The sequence below is a fragment of the Neofelis nebulosa genome, chromosome 2 (assembly GCF_028018385.1).
Source record: "Neofelis nebulosa isolate mNeoNeb1 chromosome 2, mNeoNeb1.pri, whole genome shotgun sequence".
In the NCBI taxonomy this organism is placed as follows: domain Eukaryota; kingdom Metazoa; phylum Chordata; class Mammalia; order Carnivora; family Felidae; genus Neofelis; species Neofelis nebulosa.
In genome coordinates, this window is record NC_080783.1 from 146,702,043 (window position 1) to 146,722,800 (window position 20,758).

The 20,758-nt window shown below is 39.0% G+C and overlaps 2 protein-coding genes across 3 annotated transcripts in view; both read left to right on the forward strand.

Moving 5' to 3' along the window:
* Nucleotides 1-20,758, forward strand: part of LOC131504417 (guanylate-binding protein 1-like) — a 175,535-nt gene that overhangs the window by 50,906 nt on the left and 103,871 nt on the right. The gene's annotated exons all lie outside the window — the stretch shown is intronic.
* LOC131504416 (guanylate-binding protein 4-like) lies at nucleotides 383-18,452 on the forward strand. The gene is made up of 11 exons (XM_058716673.1): nucleotides 383-501; nucleotides 4,516-4,711; nucleotides 6,787-6,914; nucleotides 8,864-8,973; nucleotides 9,161-9,354; nucleotides 11,132-11,377; nucleotides 12,646-12,926; nucleotides 14,626-14,838; nucleotides 15,800-15,902; nucleotides 16,242-16,435; nucleotides 17,309-18,452. The coding sequence occupies exons 2-11, from the start codon at nucleotides 4,522-4,524 to the stop codon at nucleotides 17,525-17,527; spliced, it is 1,878 nt and encodes a 625-aa protein (XP_058572656.1). The 5' UTR covers nucleotides 383-501; nucleotides 4,516-4,521; the 3' UTR covers nucleotides 17,528-18,452.

Below are 20,758 nucleotides of genomic sequence, written 5' to 3' on the forward strand. Positions count from 1 at the left end.
AAAAATACTTTTTTTTTAAAGCAGTGGGATAAGAAATAACCAAGTAAAAACTTAAAACAGACAAACAAAAACTTGTTCCCTGACAAAGTACCGCTGCGAAAACCGGCTGTTGAAATATTCACAACCTACTGTTACTTCGCTCACATTCGCTCCTACTGCTCTGTATTTACTGGGGGACCAGGGAAGCCCAAGCCAACTGTACAGGAGGGACCGGTGTGGAAGCTTCTACTTCTAGGATTTCCTGCTTCGCCTCATTCACACACTCCAGAGTCCTGACTTAGCTAAAAGTGAAAATCCACCGCAGTTGAAACACGACTAAGCATGTCGTTTCGATTTCAGGTCTCCTTCATCCCGAACCTGCAAAGAATGGCTGTAATATCCGGTTTGCTTTTCACTTCTAAAGAGAACGGTCCAGATCCGTAGAAGGCAGACGCTGCAGGAGCGCGAAAGGATAGGCGAGGGCAGCTGAGAACTTGTCGCTGACCGCAGCGCCCGCCCTAGGTAAGTTCGCTCCTAAACCTGGTCTTCCATGCACAAATCCATTAACTAACAACAACAAATTCCCAAGCGCAGACCCCACGCGGGCAGGCGGCAAAGACAGCATAAGAACGGCGAGGGTGCTCCGCGGTGTGTGGCCCTTGGGATGGTTTGCTCTGCCTGAAAAGCGACAGCGCCTGCACCGTGTCCCCGGGATGCGCTGCCCCTCTTCTGGCACCCACCCGGGTTTGCACCAAAAGCCCTGCATGGAAGGACTGCATCCGACTGCATCTTTAGAAAGGGGGATTGAAGTCCTTTCTTAGACTAAGGGACCAAACCCCGACCCAGTCACAGAGGTGCGGCGTAGACTCGCCCACTCCCTTCCCAACGCCCCTTTTCAGACAGGTCCTGCCTGCGCCCCTGCTGGGCATTGGGAAAACAGAGAGAAAAGATGATCCATACCTTAGGGACCGTGTAAATCTAAATTTTGGACTGTTGGTTGTTCTTTCATTAATTACACTAAATATTCTGAAGTTGCTACCAAGCTATATTACATGAAATAATTCAACATTCTTCCTAATCGATTGTTAATCAACTGTTAAAAATAACCGTATGACCGAACTATATGGTTTGCTCATCACGCACTGTTTCTAAACGCACCATCCACACAAATAATAACCTTCAGTATTCATTAAAAATACAGGTTTGAAGCATTTTTAACCATCATTCTAGATAACTCTTACAGTCAGTAACTTTGGAAAATAATGATCATTTATCAGTATATAATACAGCTATCTCATTCTACTTTTTATTTTGGAGAGAAAAGCTTCTTGCCTTGCTTCCACAGTCCTGCTTTGCATTAAACATTTTTTAAAAGAAAATCACTTTGTAAGATCATCTCTTTCCCAAAGCTTTTCATAACATTAACCATGAGAACTCCACATTTCCTCCTAACACGGCATTACAAAGGCTCATGTTTTACTTCTAATTTCTCCTTGAACAACCATAGAAGAAGTCTCATGAGAATCAGGTTGAATTTTTTACCAAAAAATATTATAGTTACCCTCTTACTCCTTGGTAATTTCCAGTTTACAGAATCCTATTGACACAGAACTTGTCTCACTATTCTGTGGCTTCACAGGCTCATTATTGAAACAGTACATTAATTGTGGAAAATTTAATGTATTGAGAGGTTTTGATCCAGACAGTAATGAATTAACCAGGAATTAGCATTTTACCCATAACACTGATAAGAAAGTTGTAATTTACCGAGGCGAGTTCCTTTTTCAAGGTCGTCCAGGCAATAGATGACTAGAGCTCTAGGTGTTAATTCATAGCAGTCTCCCTCCAGAATCTGTACTGTGACATCCCAGGTGTCTCTGGGTTGCCCCTGCCTAACACTCTCCACAGTGCCCTCCTTGGCTGTGGTTCCTGTGGGGTCTGATTCTGCCAGCTCATACTTCTCATGGGATAGTTTGTTTGTGATAATCCTTCCTTCCTTCATACCAGCTTTAACTTGTGGGAAGGAGTTGTCACCATTTCTACCCAAACCAATTCTTTGCCTTCTTTTGGAATTTCACCCTTCCTGCCTCCTTCAATACTTATTTTTTAAGCAATACTTACATAGCATTTATTACGTATCAAATATAATTTTAAGTGGTTCATATGTATGCAATCTGGGATACTTTTTATTCTAGTGGCCCTACAATTTAGTTATTATAAGAATTCCCATTTCACAGATGAAAAAAAAGGAGACAGAGAGATATCTTTCCAGTAATCACTCAGCTTGGAAAGTATGAATCCAGTGTTTGAGTCCAGGCAGTTGAGCCCCAAACAAACAGTATGATGCTGTCTCTCTTTAACTTATCAGTCATCCATTTCTTTCCAGGATCTTCAAACAATCTCTCTTTCTCTGTCTGTCTGTCTGTCTGTCTGTCTCAATCTTTATCTCCTTGCTCTTGCTCTAATTTTACTTCTACTCTACATCTCCCCCTCTGTCATCAACACCTTTGACAAATCCCTTTTATGGGCCCGAAAATTCATGGATATCTGCCATGTAATTAATCATTTTTGTTTCTCATAAGAAACAAATGGACAATATTTTCTATTCCCCCCAAATGTGGAGAGTAAATATAATATTGAAAAGTTATGTAAGGATGCATTCTTTATCCAGAAATTATCCTTAGTTGCAGACTGCTATTTCAATTAATATCTCGAATTAGCTAAGAAAGTTGTAATTGCGTGTTACCACCTGTCCCAAACTATACTGGATCATATTATCCAGACTCACCTATAATGATACAGGAGTGGTGAGCTCACTTCTGTCTCCTGAAGGAGGTGTCCAATTGTGCCCAATGAGCATTTACTTTACTTGAGGGCATGCCCTTGTAGGGGCACCTTTTTGCATGAGACCTCCTACCACTTTGGGTCCCGTACTGCCTAAATGACTATTCAAGTAACCCCACCTTAGGCAGAGGACTGGAACCAGTGTGGAGACACGTGAATGTTGCTTAGCGTTATCTTAGAATAAAGGCACAGTAAATGTTCTTTGGATGGTCTCTATCTTTTGGTATGATGAAATGTTCCATTCATTTAGATGACAACAATCAAAGCAGAGTCTAGCTCAGATGTGGAGCTCTGTCAGATCCGGGAAGATCCTCAGACATCCTCACAACTGGCTCTCTTTGCTGTAAACTTATAAACGAGAAGTGTTTTTCAGTACATGAATGAATCCTGGCCCCATATATTTCCTTTTTTAATCTTTCTTTCTTTCTTTCTTTCTTTCTTTCTTTCTTTCGAGAATGAGCAGGAGAGGGACAGAGAGAGAGATTGAGAATCCCAAGCAGGCTTCTCACTGTCAGCTCAGAGCCCAACATAGGGCTCGATCTCATAAGTCCTAAGAGTCTGATGCTTATCACCAACAGAGCCACCCAGGAACCCCTGGACCCATATATTTCTTTAAGCACTGTGTATAAAGGTTTTGGATATTGAGACAAGCTGCATTATTTCTTTTCCCTTCTTCTATGCTTACTCCCCCAACCAATCTACCTCCTGTCCTCTTCCTTTCACTAAATCTATCCTTATCACGGGCACTGTTCACCTTCATTTTCTTTTTCTCAGAATATTTTGTGTATAATTCAACCCCCAATAACCCTATCTATTGCCGTGTATTTCATCTCCTGCTTACTCTTCTCCAGACCACTTACCATCATCTAACACATGTAGATCTTTTCTCATTTGTTTTGTTAATTACCTGACTGCCCCTACTAGACTGGAGCTCCACGAGGCAAGAATCTTATCCGTTTTGTTCATTTCTGGATACTGAGCACCTAGAACAGTGCAGCATACAGTAGATACTCAATAAATATTTGCAGAATTGATGAGCCACTATATTGTCCTGGAATTCTTAGAAACTCTATGACCACTCTTCTCATTTCCTTCGTGTCTCATTCTGCCTTACCCCCAAAATGTTGGTTTTCTCAGGACTCTATCATCAGTCCTTTGCTTTCTTCATTCTGTTCATTTTATGCATCTCTTGGATATGATTATTTTAGGATTCACTTTAAGAACAATTAAGATAATAGATACAGGTTTTCTGTACCAAGCCTTAAGGCACTAACTAGGGTACACACTTTTCCCTTAGGAATGATGTCTATATTCCATAAGCAGAAAGCTGATATGTGTGTAATTTGTACAACCATTAGAGGTGACTTCATGGGGCGCCTGGGTGGCTCAGTCGGTTTAGCATCCCACTTCGGCTCAGGTCATGATCTCGTGGTCCGTGAGTTCAAGCCCCATGGTGGGCGCTGTGCTGATAGCTTGGAGCCTGTTTCAGAATCTGTGTCTCTGTCTCTCTGACCCTCCCTCGTTCATGTTCTGTCTCTCTCTGTCTCAAAAATAAATAAACGTTAAACAAAAAAAAATTTTTAGAGGTGATCTTGTGTTTTTAGAGGTGATCTAGATCACCTCTGAATAGAGGTGATTTAGAGGTGATCTTCAGGATCTTGTGTTATATTGGACAGTTCTTCTGGATTACAGGTTACCATGGCATCTGAACTCACCATGGAAGCCCCCATTTGCCTGATAAAAAACAAGGAAGAGGAGCTGGTGGTGAATCCAGAAGCGCTAGAGATTCTTGACAAGATATCTCAGCCTGTGGTGGTGGTGGGCATTGCAGGGCTGTCTCGGACAGGAAAATCCTACCTGATGAACCGCCTGGCAGGACAGAACCATGGTGAGTGTTGTCCTGGGACCAGGGCCATTTGCTTGGAACCATCAATATAACAGGCTGTTCAGGCCTCCTCTAGTGTCGTCTCAAGGAAGAGCCTAACCGCTCCCACTGAAGAAAAATTCTAATTCTCACCATCAAATTTACAACCTAACCCTATCTATCCACAAAATCTTACTCTTGTATCTAGTAAAAAAGAAGAGTCTCCAACCCTGCTTGTTCTCTGGAACCCATCCACTCTCATCAGCTCAGCTCCTGTCGTGATTCCCTTTCTTTCTTTTGTGTCACTTTTGCCCAAATTACAGGGCCATTCCCAGCAGCATAAAATTTTAGTTTAATGTGTCTTCTTTTTAAAAGAGATAGAAAAAGGGGCGCCTGGGTGGCTCAGTCGGTTGAGCAGCCAACTTCGGCTCAGGTCATGATCTCGCGGTCCGTGAGTTCAAGCCCCGCATCAGGCTCTGTGCTGACAGCTCAGAGCCTGGAGCCTGTTTCAGATTCTGTGTCTCCCTCTCTCTGACCCTCCCCTGTTCATGCTCTGTCTCTCCCTGTCTCAAAAATAAAAATAAAAAAACGTTAAATTGTTTTAAAAAAATTTTTTTAAAAATAAAAGAAAAAAAAAGAGGAAGGAAGGAATGAAGGAGGGAGGGAGGAAGGAAGAACCTGTTATTCCCAAATCTCAAGGGAGCTAAGATTAAATTTTTTCTTCCATTTCATAACAAAAGTTTGATAAATTGTGCCCCCTCTCTTTCTGTATTCAGTGTTTTCTAATGTGAAAACTGTAATATGCCCAGAAAAGTTTGTAAAACATACATGTACTATAAAGTTATTAAATGTAAGATGGTCACCTGATCAGGTAAAGAAATTTAATATTACCAACACTCAAAGCCCAAATCACACCCTCTCACACTCTTATCTGTGCTCACCAGTATTTTTAATTTTGATGGCACTTCTTTGCTTTTTAAAGATGGTTTCAGGGGCACCTGGGTGGCTTGGTCAGTTGACTGTCCAACTACTGATTTTGGCTCAGGTCGTGATACCAAGGTCATGAGATAGAGCACTGTGTCAGGCTGTGTGCTGAACCCTCTCTCTCTCTCTCTCTCTCTCTCTGCCCCTCTATCCTGTTCGTGTGTGCGTGCGCTCTCTCTCTAAAAAAAAGAAAGAAAGAAAGAAAGAAAGAAAGAAAGAAAGAAAGAAAGAAAGAAAGAAAGAAATGGTTTTATAGTCTATGCATTTCAAAAAAGTTTAATTTGGTCTGCTTTTAAAGTTTATATAAATGAAATTGTACCATGTGTATTCTTTTGTGTGTTGTTTTCTTGTATGTATTTGTAATTTATTTCTAACTGCTGCATAGTGTACAATCGTATGAAGATATCAGAATTTGTTTCTCCATTTATTATTAATGAATGTTGAGATTGGTCCCAGATTTTCTTGTTTATGAATTCAACTATCATAAATGGTTTTGTACTTAAATTCCAGTACACACTTACTCAACCTTCCCCCGTTGATTATACCCAGAATTGGGCTCACAGGGTGACAGGGTATCTGTGTTTTCAGCCATTCTGGACAGTATCAAACAGCTTTTTAACTTTTATGTACAATTTACATGACTGTTAGCAGTCACTGAGATTTTCCCACATCCTTATCACCATTTCGTAATGTTAGACATTTTGGCTTTTGCTAACCTTGTGACTATATAGTCACATAGTCTATGTCTCACTATGAATCAGTTTGAGAACCTTTTCATATATTTATTTGCTGCTTGTATTTCTTATTTTTTTCAGTGCAATAAAGTTTTTTTTTTCCTTTTAAGGGTCAGCTAAAACTACACAGGTTAGTAGAGTTTACATTAATCTGTCCTATGACCTATTTGAGCCTATACAGGTACAAGATGAATAGGGGGCCTAAAGTGTTTCCTCAGAAAATCCTTAATGTCTGTAAACAGTAGATTGTCGCTGAAATGGAAGAAACTCCTTTCCCTGCTGGACCCTGAAATGGAAGACATTTATAAGTTTCACCACTGTAGCTCCTGGGGAACCTGGACTATCTACTGTCCCTGTATGTTGTTAACTCCTCCCTCACAGGTTTCCGCATGAACGCCACAGTGAGATCTGAAACCAAGGGCATCTGGATGTGGTGTGTGCCCCACTCCTCCAAGAAGAACCACATCCTTGTCCTTCTGGACACTGAGGGCCTGGGGGATGTGAAAAAGGTAAGGAAGAAAGTTGAGTAAACTTCCTTGCTCTTGCCTATTAATTCACTACCTCAATTCTACTTCTGTGACCTATTCCTACAAATAGCAAGTGCAAATTATAGATAATGAGGTTAAATTCTCTTATCTTGAACTTTTTTCCTTGAGAGCACAAATATTTTGATATTTTGAGTTAAGATATTCATCTTACTTTTAACACCAGGGTTAATGACACAATTTAATAAACACTTTTGAGTAGCTACATCCAGGCCTCTCTGCTAAGTACTACAGACACAGCAGGGAAGAAAGTAAAGACCCAGAGGTTAGCGGGGAGACCTCAAGTACTTAGTACAATCAGTACAAGGTGCCATGGATGCAACCTCGTAGTGGGTAGGGATTAGATTTCAACTTTCCTGGTGAAATAACACGAAAACTGACTGAAGTGTAACCCATCAGGTCAATGGGACTACCAGTTAAATTGTATGGATTGGTGAGTTTGAATATAGTAGCCTCAAAAATAGGTTTGAACAAAGTAATATATTTAAATAAACTCCAGAAAAGCTTTGGCTGTTCCAAGAACATCCATAATGATTTTAGTCTAAGTTTCTTCACTGACTTCTAAAAAGCATGATCTTGACCAATAGAAAATATTGTAAACAGGATACTTGTAGGCGTGTTGTCTTCCCAGTATTAGGCACAATCAGTAGTTTCTCCTTACTTCATATAAGTCTGAGTCTACATTGTAGCAGCAGAAGATGGGTTGATTCTGATACTGCCCCTCAAAAAGTAAAGGAGAGACTTAGAAATTCTGAATTAAAATTTTTTAATGTTTTAAAACTTTAAGTTTTAAAGTCCTCAGTATAAAATAAAGTGTAAAATAAAACAGAAGAGAAACTAAAACAAAACCTATCAGGCCTCATGAATTCATCTCACCATATGTTTGGATTTTAACAAGTTTATCCCTTCTTTGAATGTACCAGCAACTTCTCAAACTAAGAAAAAAGAACAAAAGTACCAACTTGTTACTTACCATTCAAGGGCCCTGCAACTTAATTCCTAGTGAGTTAGATCTACTCTAATTACCACCCCCCACCCAAAAAATGAAGAGGGACTCTTGATGGTGAAATATATTATATTTTGGCCAAAACTTGTTTCTTTTTATCTAATTACACTTGTTTAAGGGACCCAAACATACCATATTATTAATAACTGGTGGCAATAGAGAACAACTCACTAAATTTAGATTTAGGTAGTGTCTAATTCTGTTTTCCTGGCCTTCAATGCCCCTCCCATCTTGTCTTGAATCTCCTTCCCAGTCTTGTCATCTACTCTCACACATTTATACATTGCTTCAGCCAAATGGAGTAATTCTATAATACATTTATATGATTGTGCTTTTTAATTCCAACTTGGCTTGTGTTGGTCCTCCCATGATCTTTTCATTTCCACAAATCCACACTGCATCATTTCTTTAAAACCCACCTATTTTTTTTTACCTACTGCCATCATTTCACAGTCAGATGTAATCTCTTGCTCAGAATTCGCAGGGCACTTTTCTTTTTTACGTTTTTGGTTTTTACCCCTTTTCCTTTTACATTTTAGGCTTCTGGTTCTACTCCTGGCAGAGATCATTAACTTGTTTAATGTTTCTTGGTTGTATGTTTACTCATTGGTTGACCAACCCAGAAAGTCAACTTCTTGAGGGCAACGACTATCATATGGGTGGTTGTGTCCACCCAACCAAATGTATTGCCTGACATTTAGAAGACAACCGATGAATAGTTGTTGAATTTAACTGAATGACATTGTGTTTTTAATGTTGTCCATGACGCATAAAGTTTGCTGTAGGAATAATTTCCTGCTTATTGGCATATATCTACTGTGTTCTAGTCACTGTGTTAATGAATAGAAATGTTAACAAGTAAATGAAGGGGAGACTCTTTAGTCTTTTGCTCTAATGTGCTTTCCAGGTCAACCCTAAGAATGACTCATGGATCTTTGCCCTGACTGTGCTTCTGAGCAGCACCTTGATCTATAACAGCATAGGCACCATCAACCACCAGGCCCTGGAGCAGCTGCAGTATCCTTCCAGGGACCAAACCACCAAGTTTTATTGAGTTTACAGGAATGGCAACTGAGACTGTCATCTTAATTGTCTGGTTGAGGAGAAGGGACATGGGAAATAAGTTAATGTTTATAAAATTTGTTTTTATAAGACCTGGAAATTGTGGTATAAATCATTTCTCCTTCCTTAGCTGAATTCTCAGCTACGTGGCTGAACTAACGCAGCTCATCAGGGCAAAATCCTCAACACCTGATGAAGTAGAGGACTCCACCGAGTTTGTGAGTTTCTTTCCAGACTTTGTTTGGACTGTCCGGGATTTCACTCTGGAGTTGAAGATAGATGAATCCTCAATCACTGAAGATGAGTACCTGGAGGATGCCTTGAAGCTAATTCCAGGTCTCAGAGCATGGCATGGGTGATGGAGGTTCCAGAGGGAGTGGGAGCAACTAAGCCCTGTCCTTCAGGACTTGAAATCAAATTTTGTTTGCCCTTGGTTCGAGATATAGTCTATTAGTGAGGGGTGATTGGTGAATGATGTGATTGTTTTTCATAGGTTATTAGCTGCAAAACTCCAGCTGCTGGAGTAAGCTCGCTGAGGAAATTTAAGGACCACTGTGGAGCCAAATGATTTTAGACCAAATGGGTGTTGTGAGACATTTTTCTAGGTTACAGTGCTGCAGCTTCCTAAGGCCCACATACTCGTGTTCCTTTTATGTGCTCCTCTTGTTTCATACTGACAAAAATAGCTCATCAGATTAGAAGTTGGTGAACATTGAATCACAAGAAATAAACGGACATAAATTGTTTGTTATGGAAAAATATACAAAACATAAAATTTACCATCTTAACCATTTTTGAGCTTATACTTCTGTGGCAATAAATGCATTCACATTGTTGTACAAGCATCACCACCCACCAACTCCGAAAACTTTTTATATTCCCCATCCAAAGTTGTACCCGCTAAACACTAACTCCCTGATACCCCCTACCCACAGCCCTTGGCAACCACCATTCTACTCTCTGTCTCCATCTAGGTACCTCATAGAAATGGAATCATACACTACTTATCTTTTTGTGACTGGCTTATTTCAGTAACCATAATGTCCTCAAGATTCATTCATGCTGTAGCAGGTGTTAGAATTTCTTCCTCTCTGAGACTAAATAGTATTCTACTATGTATATACCATATTTAAATGACCGTATTTTAAAAATATATTTCATGTTTCTATGAAATATTCTATGAATACTTTACCAGTGCCTGGACAGTTACAAATTTCAGAGAAAGGATATTTACACATTAAGAGTCCAGAAAAAAAAAAAAAAAGATGTCCTTCTAGTAAGACTTTCAGATCCACATCTATCTGTCACATGATTTCACTTTCTTCTTTCTTACGGTCTTGTACATTATGTTACCATTTTAATATCATTAATTCACTACATGTTAATTTTACTTGCATTTTATTTTTACTTTATTTTAGCAGAGTGAATAATTGATGGCACCTGGAAATAATACAAGTTTTTATTTAATCATTCATGTATTCATTTTTCCAAAAAAATTTTATTGAACATCTTATATATCCCCCAAAATCATTCTATGAAGTACTTCCAAGTCAGATCTAGCCTGATATAGTGTTAAGACCTCCAAATTACCTGCAGGTTAACCTTACCACGTGGACACTTCCACTAAAAGAGCTCCAAACATATTTTTTTAGTGTGATTTTTTTTTACTCTGAATTTTAGAAATTTTTTTCTTCCCTTGGTATTATTTGTCCATCTCCTGTTATTTTCACAAACAATGTCTTACTCTTCTTTCTGGCATTACTTTATTTTAGGAATTTTCACTACTTTTGTTCATTCATCGGACATTTGATAAACATTTTATAAATACTTAAACCACTAAACTCCATACCAATGCTAAGGAAACCAATTATAAGTTTGTTCAGTTGAGCCTCATGCCTTTCTTTCTTCTCCCATAGTATTTTCTTGACTCTGCTCCATGCAGAAATGGATTTTCCATTCCTGTGGGGATGGCCCAGGTTGGTTAGAAATGATTGGATGAAAGGAGATTTACAGACACAGGAGCTGCAATGATGGAAAAATTCCTGGAAATGAAGTCCTCACTCCTCTACCTGAAGGCTGCCATTCAGTGATCACCTTTTTTCCACCTTTGCAGGCACAAATCCCAAAATCCAAAATTCCAACATTCCCAGAGAGTGTATCAGACAGTTCTTTCCAAAACGGAAGTGCTTCATCTTTGACCGGCCTACAAATGACAAAAATCTCTTAGCCCATATTGAGAACGTGCCAGAAGACCAGCTGGACAGTAGTTTCCGGGAGCAATCAAACAAATTCTGCACCTATATTTTCACTCATACAAAGACCAAGACCCTACGAGAGGGAATCATTGTCACTGGGAACCGTGAGTCACCTTTGTCCCACAGCATGTCTCTGTATCAGTGTGCGTGGTGGAACTTTGAGTATACTCTGACTTTGGCAGTAATTTTGTTGACATCTGTGTGTAATGATGGGGAAGCAGATATTCATGCCATGAAAAGGTATCCATACATGTTTCTTAATTAGTCTCCCTATGTGAGGGTTTGCTGAGACTTAATATATCTCAAAACCCTAATTCACTAATTATAAAAAGGCAAGACAGAGTTAAAGAGAGGACATCTGCAGATTGAGAAATCCTATGGGATATCTTCTGGTCTTTAAGGATATAGTAGATATTTTGTAAACTTACATGAGTCAGATCATGAATAGGAAGCTATAAGTTCTGGCAAGCCCATTGACAAAGAAAATTATGTATAGTCTTATATGCAGGACAGCTTCATGGGCATGTGACTTATACAGTCTGGTAATACCTTGTGCAGAGATGAGCCAATACTCTCTGTGTGTTTTGTTTTAAGTTTCCTTATTTATTTTGGGAGAGAGAATTCTAAGCTGTCAGCGCAGAGTCTGATCTGGGGCTTCAACTCAAACCATGAGATCATGATCTGAGTGGAAATCAAGAGTCGATTGCTTCACCAGCTGAGCCACCCAGGCACCCATCTATCCGTGTTTTGAATTCTTGATCATTTTCAACTAGGAGCCCACATTTTCATTTTGTCCTGGGCCACACAAATTATGTAGCTGGTCTTGTTTGTGTATACTACTTCACCTGTATAATCTATTCCTTTTTATTCTCATTGAATGGGAAACTATTTTTCCAGTGACCCATGAGCACATTAATTGCAATTAATCAATTATTAAACAAATTGTTTTAATGTTTATTTTTGAGAGAGAGAGAGAGAGACAGAGCGCGAGCGGGGAAGGGGCAGAGAGAGATGGAGATACAGAATCCGAAGCAGGCTCCAGGCTCCAAACTGTCAGCACAGAACCCTGCCCAGAGCTTGAACCCATGAGCTACAAGATCATGTCCTCAGCCAAAACTGGATGCTCAAATGACTGAGCCACACAGGCGCTCCTGTAATTGATCATTTAAATTATAATATGAAGAAATGGAGAACAATAAAAGAAAGAATAGGAAAACAATGTTGTTAGAAAGAAATAGATTCCCAAAGAAGAAAATAAAGTTTGTTTCTAAATAAGGTGGGGTTTTTGTGATCTCAGGATGATGCTCCATAAAAACTGGAAGCCAATGATTAAGACCTCGCTATTTATCCTCAAATTTCCTGCCTTATTCAGGGCTGGGGACTCTGTTGAAAGCCTATGTGGATGCCATCAAGACGGGAGAAGTTCCTTGCTTGGAGAACGTGGTGACAGCTCTTGCCCAGCGTGAGAACTCAGTGGCCGTGCAGAAGGCAGCCGACCACTACAGCGAGCAGATGGCCCAACGAGTGAGCTTCCCCACAGACACGCTCCAGGAGCTGCTGGATGTGCATACAGACTGCGAGAGGGAAGCCATTGCAGTCTTCATGGAGCATTCCTTTAAGGATGACAAGCGGTCTTTCCAGAAGAAGCTTGTGGTAGTGTGTCTTAGCATTTATCCTTCCTAATTCCTACCCTTCTGGATGAATGCTTACAGTACATTTTTTTGACTCCGCAGCTCTTCTACCTCTCATGGTGGATGGAACCTGGGTTCTTGTGAGTGACAGGGCACTACAGGGTTACTAGTCACCTTTTTACTAAAAGATGGGCATTCTGTTAATTTTCTATTGCTACATTTGAAAATTACCATTAATTTAGCACACTGTAATAATAAATATATATTTGTATATATATATTATCCATATATAATATATATAATACATATATAATATACATGCATAAGCTTACCATTCTGTAGGTCAGAACATAGGCCTAGGATGGCGCCATCCTCTGGTCAGAGTGTCACAGACTAAAAACAAGATGTTGGCCAAAATGAGTTCTCAGCTGCAGGCTCTGGAGTGGCTCCAAGTTCCTTCAGGCTGCTGACTGAATCCCCTTCCTTTTGGTTGTGGGATTCATGTTCCCTTTTTTGTTGGCTTTCAGACAGGGGGGTGCCTCCAGCTCCTAGAAGCATTTTTTGTACATCTCCATGTTCTCCTTTCATCTTCAGGACAACAATGACACATAAAATTCTTTTCATATTTTAGTTTTTTTGACTTCCTCTTCTACCAAGAGCTTGGGAGAACTCTCTGCTTTATTTTTTTTTTTTTAATTTTTTTTTTCAACGTTTTTTATTTATTTTTGGGACAGAGAGAGACAGAGCATGAACGGGGGAGGGGCAGAGAGAGAGGGAGACACAGAATCGGAAGCAGGCTCCAGGCTCCGAGCCATCAGCCCAGAGCCTGACGCGGGGCTCGAACTCACGGACCGCGAGATCGTGACCTGGCTGAAGTCGGACGCTTAACCGACTGCGCCACCCAGGCGCCCCAAGAGAACTCTCTGCTTTAAAAGAATATATGGTCTTATCTAAGCTTTCTCCAATCCTACCCTCTAGTAATCTCCATTTCTTAAAGTTAACTTGTACCATGTAATATCTAACCACTGGAATAAAATTCAGCAAATTCATAGGCTCCAGGACCATGCAAGGGGTATACATCAGAAGAAGGAAATCTTGGAGGAGAGTTTAATTCCTGGGGACAATTAATTACCATTGGCATCTTTCTGGAAGTTTGTCTTTCAGTCTATGACCACCCTACAGTGAAAAAAATCTCTTTGTTCATATTGAGAAAATGCCAGAAAGTCAGCTGTATTGTAATTTTCAAGAGCAGGGGAAATGTTTATTTTTTCCTCTTTACACACTCAAATTCTTGTTAAAAGCATTCATGGAGAGTTCCAAAGTCTGCTCAGAATACACTTTAGTCATTACCAGATGATTGTTTGGGGGGCAGGGGGATGTACATTTTCATCCATAACAACCCAAACTCTCTGAGGAAACTCTACTTCTAGCCACAATTCAACTTCCTATTGCTCATTGTTGATGATTGGGTCACTGTTAATCATACTACAGCAGAAGGAACCATGGAGTTCATGTCTTCCAACCCCAGGGAAGTAAAGGGACTTTCCACAGGTCACACAGAGAACTGGTCAGAACTAGGGCTAAAAGTCTCTTGACTCCTGGTCTGTCCCATGTTTCATTGTACTCTTAGGTAATCAGGATGCTTTTTCTAAAAGGATGACAGTTGAACTTTCCCTCCTAACAGCTTCTTCCCATTGGATTTCTCTACATTTCCCTGGCAGGACACCATAGAGAAAAAGAAGGATGGTTTCTTGATGCAAAATGAAGATGTATCTTTCAAATATTGTCAGGCTGCAATGGAGCAGCTTTCAGAGCCTCTGAAGGAAAGCATTTCAAAAGGAACTTTCTCTGTTTCTGGAGGATATGATCTGTACTTAAAAGCAAAGAGAAATGTTGAACTTGGTTATAAAGAGGTGCACAGGAAAGGAGTTAAGGTAAGGAATAAAGGGAAAGAGGTTGAACAGTAGAGTGGAGTCAGGTGGCCTTTGTTGCACCTTCTGAATATTTAAGACCCTAGTACCAATTATGGGGAAAAACAAGAGCAAGGCAATCATTCCCTATGGAGCATATGATAATATTTGTGCTAAGTCCCTGGGGAATACAAATATTAGAGACACAACTTTGCTCCCAAGATGCTGATTTTACCAGAGATACAAATAGTGAACAGGATAGGGTATGATAAAGGTTGTACTGGTATGCTAATAGACTAATGATAATGGTAATGATGATAATAATGGTTAACACATTGAACACTGACTCTCTCTACCACACGTGGTCTTTAGGTGCTTTTGTTGGGTTATTAATTTAATCATCAGAGTAATATTGTGAATTAGGTATACTACCATCTACATTATACACTTGAGAAATGTGATGCACAGAGAAGTTAATAAATTGCCTAAGCCAATGCCACAGTAAGTGGTAGAGCTGGTAGGGCAAATCAGTATCTTGGTGGCCATTCAAAGCTCAGATGGCAGCTTAGGAAACATTACAGAAGGTTGCTCCTAGAAGTTTAAGATGAAGTATTCATAGATGTTAGCTTTATTAAGAAAAGCTAGAAGAGCTTCCAGGAAGAAGAAAAGAATGTCCAAATACATATGAACAAAGTTTTAATATGTTTGTAGAATCAGGAGTCTGGTTGGCTGTAACCCATGGTGGGGCTTGGGGGTGGGCATCAGTTAAAAAAGGGTCTCAAGAACTAAGAAGACTATGATGGAGTTTTTCCATTCTCATCAATAGATTAGAATTTATGCTGTGGACATAGAAGGAAGGGAATCACTCAGGGATACACAATTTACTGGGCCACATTTGAGGTTTTGTTGAACAATTATTTCTGCAACCAGAGACAAGATCTTTGTTGCCTGACATGTATTTGCTCCTTGTTGGTTGGTTCCTCAGGCAAATGAGATCCTCCAGAACTTCCTACAGTCACAGGCAGCAGTAGAGGAATCCATCATGCATTTAGACAAAGCCCTCACTGCTGGGGACATGGCCAAAGCAGGTACAGGGGAGGGCTCAACTCACAGCGGGATGGGTAGATTCCTGCAGTGCCCACTGACAGATCTGACCAAAGACCTTCTTGCAACAAGGAGTTTCCTCTTCTACCACAGAAAACATGCTCTGTTCAATCAATTCTGAAAATAACAAGACAAGTGGTAGTTGTACATCAGCCAGCCAGGCAGAGTCTCTAACTTCAAAGTGAGAAACCTGTCAATGGTGTGGCCATCTGGTGAAATTACACATTTCCCAGTCACCTTTGCAAAGTCAGTTTAGTCTCTAAGCTCAGGAGGGTCAGACCTGACCTGTTATTTTATTCCCTTTAAAAACTTTCATGGGGCAGTGGAGCAGGCCAAAAGGGAGGCCTCTGAGAAGGAACAGGAGCAGCTAAAACAGAAAGAAAATGAACAACAGCAAAAAATGGAGGCTCAAGAGAGGAGCCTCAAGGAAAACCTAAGCCAGCTGGAAGAGAAGATAAAGAAGGAAAAAGAAAACGTTCAGGAAATGCTGGAAAGGATGTTGAAACATTATCTGAAGGTAAGTCTGGCCTGGATTTGGGCAGATCCTCACTCCTCAGGAAGAGAAGGACAAAATTTTAAGCAAAGTCATGATCCAAGAGTGAAACACAAATGGCATGTGATTTACTAACTGCCTCAGTCCATGTGGATCCTGCTGTAACCCTTAAAGCCATAATACATCTGCCCCTTCCATAGTGCTAGACTTTCGAGTATACAAATAACACCCCTTGAGGAATGGTTTGCTATTTGGAGTGGTTATGGAATGGTCTTGTGAACCCCAATTGAGTAGGGTCTTTGTCTTCTAGTCCTATAGTCCTTAGGATTCTTGATACAACCATCAGAGAGATCAGAAATAGATTTTTTTTTGTCTTGAAAGTATCCAATTAGGTCTGATATGAAATGAAAAGGCTCCAAAACTTGCTGCATTTTTTTCCAGATCTGTCTGAATATCCTGGGATTATTATAAAACATAGAGGAAAATCTTTCCTTGGTCCAACCTGCAGCTTGATAAGCAATATTCTGTACAGAGTCAGTAGTTACCATGTTTTATTAGATGATTGTGGCCATGCAACCTCAAGTAGAACTGAGAATTAATTAGAATTAAAACTGTATTCCTACCCAAAGAGCATTGTTTGGGCTAGAATGCGTTATGGGGAAAGTTCTCATGTCTGATCTAGGCCCAACACCTACCCACCCCCAGAGAGATGATGCTGAGGACATCTTAGGATGTTATAAACCATGGATACTCTCATTATCCAGGTCAAAATGTATGGACACATTGGATATCCTCCAAACAGCAGTCTAAAGTGGCAGAAAAATAGACACCTACGTTTGCTGCTGGCTGAATCCTGATAATGGTGATTTTCACAAGTGGACTCTTTTCATTTTATAGGTCCAAGAAGAATTGCTTAATGAAAGATTTGGAAAGAAATCCGAGGAGTTGAATAAGGAGATAAATCGACTACAAAAAGAGATTGAAAGAAACAAAAAAACTGATCCGTTATTGATTTCAAAGGCGATTGATGTGGCTGGGAACGTATTAATTGTGGCACTACCTGAAATTTTTAGGCTAGTCCGTCAAGGGAGGAAAATTCTCAATGAAAACAATTAAATAAGCTTAGATGTCTTGTTAAGGATACTATAAAATGAGGCTTCTTTTGTTTTAGTAGTGTAATACTGTGTTTATTTTTGAAATACATGTGTCATGCCACTTTCATACAACAAAAGTTTAAAAATAAAAAGTGATTGCAAAAAACATCAGCTCATGGCATATACAAGATAAACTTAATTTTGACTGAATGAAATAATTTAGTGAAATGGGAACCAAGTTGAAAAATACAATGGAAGAAAAGGCTAAATTTTCAATGCCATTGTAACAAAATAATTCTGAATAAGATTATAAAGACATTTGTAAAATTTACATAGAGATATACTTTAAGTGTTACTGAAGAACACAAAAATTTATAAAATGAACCAAAGTAAATAAGACATATATGGTGTATGTGTGTGTCTGTACATGTATACATATATGTATACGTATGTGTATATGTATGTATGTACATGTACACATATATGTACATGATTCCAACAAATATTTCAAAAATGTCTTGAAAGTAGACAAATTTGTTTTACAGTATACATTGAAAAACTGTAAGCAAAAATATCCAATGCAATTCTATAAAGAGAAAAATAATGAGAGGCAGTTATCTCTAACTGTATGTTAAAACATCCCAACAAGTAGCACAATGAATTTTGAATGAATAGCACAATGGTGCTGGCACCTGAATATTTAAACATCAGTAAAATAGTGTTGAAAGTTTGGACATCAGTAAAAATTCAGATAGAAATTTATTATACAATAAGTTTGGCACTTCACATTAGTGAAGGGATAAGGAATATTCTGTAAGTGTAATTTGGACTCTACATGCCCATCTGGAAAAAAAATTTCAAGTCTTCCTTTCACTTCATACCAAAGCAAATTTCAGATGTATCAAAGATTTTTAAATGAAAATTAAATTGTAAAAGATTAAAGAGTAGTTTTGTGGTAGAAAAGTCCTTTTTCAGTGTGAATATGATGATTAAAAAGAAAAGATTAATATATTCAACTACATAAAAATAATGAAATTATTCATAGAAAAGAAAAAGCAAGGCAAGAAGACAAATACCAATATGAATATAAATTAACAACTTCTATCACAACGAGTATATTTCGTGAAGCTATAGGAACCCTTATAAATCAGTGAGAAAAGATAAACAACCCCATTAAAAATGTGCAGAACGGTAAGTAGAAAATATAGTTGGTCAATTCTGCTGATAATAAGAGCTATGTAAAGTAAAACTGTCAGCTACCCGTTTCACCTCTATGATTTGCAAGGAAGAACACATTTGACAGAAGACTAGGTTGTAAAAATATGGAGAAGCGGGAAGAGTCTGCTCAGTAGAGCAAGGAACTAGAAAGACACAGAGATGCTCCCAAATCTTGTTTTCATTAGGACTTTTCAATAAAGCCTGAAAAATCCAGCCCCTCGTTTCTTTTTAGATAAAAATTCACTTAGGAAGTCTTCTGGAGTAGCCTCTGAATTCCAATTCAAATTGATAACATGGGTAAAAGAAAAGGAAATTTTTCTTTGAGGTCAATTCAACTTTTATGGAATTCCTTTCCATGTCTCTGTAGATTCTGTTAATTCTGCTCTGGCTAGAATGAATTCCTTCTGATTCTCCAAGCTTCATGTGTTTTATCTGGACTCTGGGCTTTTGCACAATACATATACTTATTTAAATAACCCTGCTTGATATTCTTTATATGTTAGCCTCTGTTCCTCCTTCTGGTCTCCTATTTCCTGACTTCCTGAGACTAGATGAGGTGACCCTTCTCTATGCTGCCATTGTGCCTTGTCACTCCTACCATAGCACTTTTTATATAATTGTAAAATGAAACTGACCTATTTACCGCTGTCTCTCCTACTGTCTCTTGATCTCAGGTACTCACTCTTCTTCATCATCTTATCTTTAGTTCCCAACAGGCCCACCATATAATCACCCAGCGTTCAAAAAATGTTGATTGAATAATTATATGAGCTGCCATCCAAAAGGACTCCAATTTACCATGTTCTAACTACATTATCTGATCTCTGGGGTCTAAACATAAAAGATGTAGCAGTTTCAAGGCACAGCTGACATGAGCTACTGGCCCTGCCATATGATATGTTGTATTCATACAAGGGTATCAGATCCTTTCCCTTCTCCTAATCCATCGCATAGTTTAAACTCTACAGACTTCATTATTTAGCCAAACGTTATGCCACAGAAAAGAGTGCTTCCTGTGTTAAATCACCAGCTGTTAAAATGATCATTACAGACCAGGGCAATTCACATGCTCACTAATCACTCCAAGGGCAGAAATTGGAATTAGCATATAAACACATACATCACACTGCTTATTCTGGAGTATTTAAAAGTAAATTATCACATTAATAAGGTAATTTACCCCAGTTCCAATCTACTGCTCTCATAGTTTGTCTCCTCTATTTGTTCACCAGGAAAAAGCATTCTTTCTACCCAGCAACTATATCAAAAGCTGCTGGTATCTGTTCAAACCAGAGACTGGTACAACTCTTCATCCCTAGCAACCTTTGCGATCAGAACTATCATAGTATAAGTAGCTCAAATGTGTCCAGTTAAACCCTAATATATGACAAAGTTTTATGTATAGTCATTGCTTATTAAATAATTGTCTAACAAATAAATGTCTAATCTAAAGGCACTAAACCAGTACATGGAAGGTACTCAGAAAATGTTTCTTGAAAAAAATTGGCATTCTTTTGAAAATAGAAAACACCTTGTAATTATGTGTGTATGTATATTATAAAAATACATCACATTCATTGAAAAGAAATTCATAATACGTAGAAAACTCTTAAAAAAACTAATTCCTTCAATGAGCTACTAAATTTCAGAATATATATGCTTTTAGAGTTTTATCTATGCATCATTGATTTATAAGTGTTTTTCCAAATAGAATCACACTATATACTATATGTGCCAGGAATTAAATTACTCAGCCAATATTTCGAAAATTTTCCACAGAAAGTAATTTCCTTTTCCCAGAAAGGGCTTGGGAGGGTAGGCAGGAAATTCAGTCCCTTTATAAGCAAAATTCACAGGAAGATTCAACTGTTCCTATAACTGTGTTTGATTGCTCCTTATAAACAATAGACTTGGGCACCTGGGTGGCTCAGTTGGTTAAGTGTCTGACTCTTGGTTGCACCTCAGGTCATGATCTCATGGTTCGTGAGTTGGAGTCCCACGCCGGGCTCTCAGCTGTATAAGCAGAGCTTGCTTC

Bases quoted from the DNA above. Each gene is read 5' to 3' on its own strand.
- LOC131504416 (XM_058716673.1), top strand. From the start codon at position 4,522: ATGGCATCTGAACTCACCATGGAAGCCCCCATTTGCCTGATAAAAAAC. The intron at 12,927-14,625 runs GTAGTGTGTCTT...TTTCCCTGGCAG, and splicing joins CTTTCCAGAAGAAGCTTGTG to GACACCATAGAGAAAAAGAA. The intron at 14,839-15,799 runs GTAAGGAATAAA...TTGGTTCCTCAG, and splicing joins TGCACAGGAAAGGAGTTAAG to GCAAATGAGATCCTCCAGAA.